This window comes from Salvia miltiorrhiza, unplaced genomic scaffold, assembly GCF_028751815.1.
Source record: "Salvia miltiorrhiza cultivar Shanhuang (shh) unplaced genomic scaffold, IMPLAD_Smil_shh fragScaff_scaffold_61, whole genome shotgun sequence".
Classification (NCBI taxonomy): Eukaryota; Viridiplantae; Streptophyta; class Magnoliopsida; order Lamiales; family Lamiaceae; genus Salvia; species Salvia miltiorrhiza.
In genome coordinates, this window is record NW_026651474.1 from 348824 (window position 1) to 353485 (window position 4662).

The 4662-nt window shown below is 31.2% G+C and overlaps 1 protein-coding gene across 1 annotated transcript; it reads right to left on the reverse strand.

Moving 5' to 3' along the window:
* Positions 1 to 1943: 1943 nt before the first annotated feature.
* Positions 1944 to 2941, reverse strand: LOC131003064 (protein RADIALIS-like 4). Its single transcript, XM_057929541.1, has 2 exons — positions 2627 to 2941; positions 1944 to 2131 (listed from the first exon to the last, which is right to left on the reverse strand). The coding sequence occupies exon 1, from the start codon at positions 2877 to 2879 to the stop codon at positions 2631 to 2633; it is 249 nt and encodes an 82-aa protein (XP_057785524.1). The 5' UTR covers positions 2880 to 2941; the 3' UTR covers positions 1944 to 2131; positions 2627 to 2630.
* Between the last annotated feature and the right edge of the window lie 1721 nt (positions 2942 to 4662).

Sequence of the window (4662 nt, forward strand, 5' to 3'; positions counted from 1 at the left end):
GGAGGTTTTGGTTACTAATTAGACAATCACATCTTAAGAACCGTCTAATTTATTAAAATTCGATCTTGTCCGTTGATTTGAGTTAGATGGATGGTAGGATTTTATTCTTATTTTATACACTTAAGGATGTTTTCATGGTAGCCTCACCCTTACCTCATATATATATATATATATATATATATATATATATATATCAAAACCAATACTCCCTCCGTCCCACCAATTTAGTCTCCTTTCACTTGTCACACATATTAAGAAAATCCATTTAATCTTCTTTAAAAAAAATTATACCCTTATTTATTATTTTCACACATCATTTTCACATTTACATGAAACATTAAATTAAGATAGTTTAGTAAATACAATATTTTTATAAAAATATTAATTAAAAAAGTGGACTATCTTTTTGGGACATCTCAAAATGGAATAAGGGACAAATTTGATGGGATGGAGGGAGTACTTATCTTTGGATAGGATGGAATATTTTCTTGAACTACTCATTTTCGTTCATTTTTACTCTAATGTTGGATTATATTATCTTTGGGTAGTGGTGTGAAAATATTTTCTAACATTTTCTCATTTTTTTCATTTCTAGTAAACATATGATAAAGAAAAGAGAATGATAATATTGTATCATTTTTTATCAATCATTTTTCAATAAATATTTACAATTAGGGGTGGTTTTAGAGGCTTGGCACCCTTGGCTATTGTCCGGTCAATTTTTTTTCTTATGTTACCCATATGTGACTTTCAAAAAAAAATCTAGATTTGCCTAGTCATAAAGTTTTTATGAAATCTCGCCCGATTATGATTAAATTTTTAGATCCGCCATTATTTACAATCAAAATAAATGCACTCTTAATATTTTTATCTATCAAAACTAATGATCAAGAGAAAATGTCAAGTAATATATCATCATCTAAGATCTATTAGTGAGTTTTACCATTAATCCCGATTGAGGAACAAATTTAAATTTAACCTTTTTCCAAATATGGTAACTTTATGTACTAATTGCAGGTAGCAGAGAAAGGTGGATGTGGAATGCTTCCAAATGTGGTGATTACACCACAAAATCCGCATGCTCGGTGATCAAGGCTTTTCGTAATGAGAGCGCCTCGACAATTAGAAACAAGGACACATTGGCTAGAATCTGGGTAACACCAGCTGCACATAAAGCCAAAGTTTCAGCTTGGAGGATTTTGAGGAGTAGATTACCAACTTGTGACAATCTGAGGAAGAGGAACGTGCCGTTGGGTGTGGAGGAGATGACGTGCAATTCTTGTTTTCACAGCCCTGAATCGGTAGAGCACGTTTTCTTGACGTGCCCTAAAACTGGAATGGTGTGGAACATGGTGCAGACTTGGCTTGGGAGCAGTCCGGTTCGTCCTAGAGGCATCGACTCTCACTTCTACATGTTCACACATTTGGGCAAAGGAAAGAATTGTGAGAAATTCCTCAAGGCGTAGTGGATGTGCACCAATTGGCTTATTTGGAAGCGGAGAAATAAAAGTCGTTTCGAAGGTAAAGAGTGGTCTATTACTAGACTTATTTTGGAGATTAAAGCTAGAATTTAGAGTTGGAACAAAGAGTTTAAGATTTTGGGAAAGGATTTCAGTTTTAGCGATTGGAGTTCTAACGAGTTGTTGGCCAAATTGTTGTAAGACTATCTGTTTGGTACCTCTGGTACCTTTGTTTTAGTTATGCTTTTTCTTGACCAAAAAAAAAAATTAAGAAGACAAAGCTTCCGTCATTTTTTTTTTTTAGAGTAGAGCTTTCGTCATTTTTAATTGTAATAAAATGTATATTTTCGTACATCCACTACTGTTATGTCGGAGAATAAAATCGCTTTAATGATCACATTTGGTTTCCCGCTTTTCTCCTCCAACTTTTTTAATACGTACTCTTGGATTTTGATTCTCCACAACATGAACTACTAATCTATATTTTCCCTCAAAACTGACAATTTTAATTAATTCAGCATAATCATACAATTTAACCACCATCACAGATATATATATATACATTAAGTAAGTTATGCATCTGCATCATTAATTTTTCTACAATTCGCCACCAGTTTGCTAATCACAGTTTGCTGCGGTCGCTTTCTGTAGCTGGAAATTCTTGATCAATCCTGTTAAACACGAAGAGAATCAATGAACATTAGATCATGAGCCAAACTCATCGTATTAATTTCATATATTGTCGCCACGTTTTTGTTAATCACTCATGGTATAAAAGTCATGCTGTTTTTCTCCTTATAGTGTGGCGACAATCTCATCATTGGAACAACTAAGAAATGAAAAACTATGTTAAAAGGGGTTTGACCGAAGTTTAATTTTGCACATGAACTAAAAATTATGCCTCTAAATATATGAATTTTGAACGATTCTATTTATTAACACGACTGTGAATTTCACCCAAATTAGTACTGAGGTAGATGTCTAAAATGTCTATGTGGCTTAAACGCATGATGTACCATAATGACACTAATTCGTCGAAAATTGATAACCACGTGAACAAATAGAACAGCTGAAAGTCCTTATATTTGAAGAGTTTTTCAATTGATATGCAAAATCCGAATTGGATGAAAGTTGAGAGAATGTGATAAGAGTGTATAATTACGTACGTAGCTAAGTTCTGGCATTGCGGGCAGCCCTATAGTTGGGGATGGGGACTTGATCGTTCTCAATGCTGGAAATGTCCCTCTCTAAGGCCTCGTAGTGGCGGCGGACTTCGTCGGCCGATTTGCCGCCTCCGACGGCTCGAGCGATGTTGTGCCAGCGGTCGGGCGTGTCCCTGTCGAACTTAGCTAGGGCTGCCTCAAATTGCTTGTTCTGCTTGCTACTCCATGATGAGGATGTCATTGAGCTTGATGCCATTACTTGGAGAGAGAGAGAGAGAGAGATGTGTGTGGTGTGGTGTGATGTTGAGAGATTTTGTAAGGCACGAGTTTAAATACGCAAGAAAAGCTGATTCTAGACCAGCTTGAGGAATATATTTTCGTTATCTTTGATTTCCTTCTTTTTTATTTCTCTATCAATTGTGGAATATATATGTGATTGGAAGGGTCACAAACATCAACTAAGAGACAATGTGATGAGCTAAAATAAGTTAAAACGCTTCTTTGCAAAAAATATCATGACCATTATATTCTAAATAATTTTGTAGCAAAATTAAAGAGGCAACACCGTATTGTAGCCAAAACCTTTTAGTTATAGGAAATTCTAGCCATGTAAATAAAAATATGGAAATTAAATCATCTCTCGTTTATCATTAATTAAAAAAAAAAAAAAAAGAACACCTATCTCGTTTATTGTGATTATGTAAATTAAACCTAAATATGAATTTCTTTCGCAAAAGTATTTTTTGATTTCTTTGTGTAAATATGAATTGTAAATTCAAAATAAAGTTACTCTCTCCACCAAAAGTATAACACTTTAATTTTTAGAACACGAACTTATATCTTTTTCTTATCTTTTATCTTTATAGATACTTCTTATTTAAAAAAACAAAAAGCACTTTTTTTTTTTATAAATTACACAAGTAAATAAAGAAATAAATAGATTGCACTATGGTGGACTCGAGGATATTAACCACCTACCGTTAGGCCAATACATACACACAAAAAAAATTACTCATAATTCAATGTCAATTATGTCAATTACTCATTTTATACAATGATGTGACCTTTTCTCCACTACGTAAAAATCATCATCCTTTTTATTTAAAATTTGTGTTCATCAAAAATATAAAATGTCATGCTTTTGATAGACGGAAGAGTAATTTAAAGAGCAATTTCAAAAATGTTGGGTACTATAACTTGGGTCAAATACATCTATATATATATATATATATATATATATATATATATATATATAGAAGGGATCAATAGAGAAGCTAAATATTATGGAGAAGAGAGAAGTGATCTGAGCCATTTAAATTCATGGATCGGACGGCCCTAATGTAGGCTGATTTGGACGTTCATTTTAATAAAAAGGTTACAAATGTAATTCCAATTTTTAGTATATCTCAACCTCCTATAAATATGCAAACGAAAATCTCTTCTTTTTTGGTAGATTAGGTGTATTTGATTTAACTTTCCTATTTTTAATGCTAAATCTAATCACATTAATTATGGAAATGATTGTACACGCTTTTCGGAAATATGCTTTATCATTTCAAGTCTTATACTTTTGAATTCTAACTTGTTTTATTATTATTATTATTATTATTATTATTATTATTATTATTATTATTATTATTATTATTATTATTATTATTATTATTATTATTACTTTGATTTGTTGCGTTTTTGTATATATATGTTGTTGTGTTATTTTCATTTTTATGTATCCCTCATATTAATATTTAAAATTCATGAAATAATCTAAATGATGGTCAATTAGTCAACGTATATTATAATCTAAATATATTTTTATTATCTCTTTGTATTTTCCTCATTTTTTTATTCTATTTTAGTCACTGCTTTGAGTTGTTCGACAATGATGGTTTGATTAGGTATTATTCTTTATTCCAATTATTTTCATTTTTATTTTGTTTTGTTTTTTCATGAAATTTATTTTTCTTTGCATCTTTCATTTATTTATTTTTTATTTCACATAATTAGTTAATTTTTACGGTTTTTTTTTTCTTTCACCATAA

What these genes read in the sequence shown, in the direction of transcription:
- LOC131003064 (XM_057929541.1), bottom strand. Translation starts at nt 2,879, where the DNA reads ATGGCATCAAGCTCAATGACATCCTCATCATGGAGTAGCAAGCAGAAC.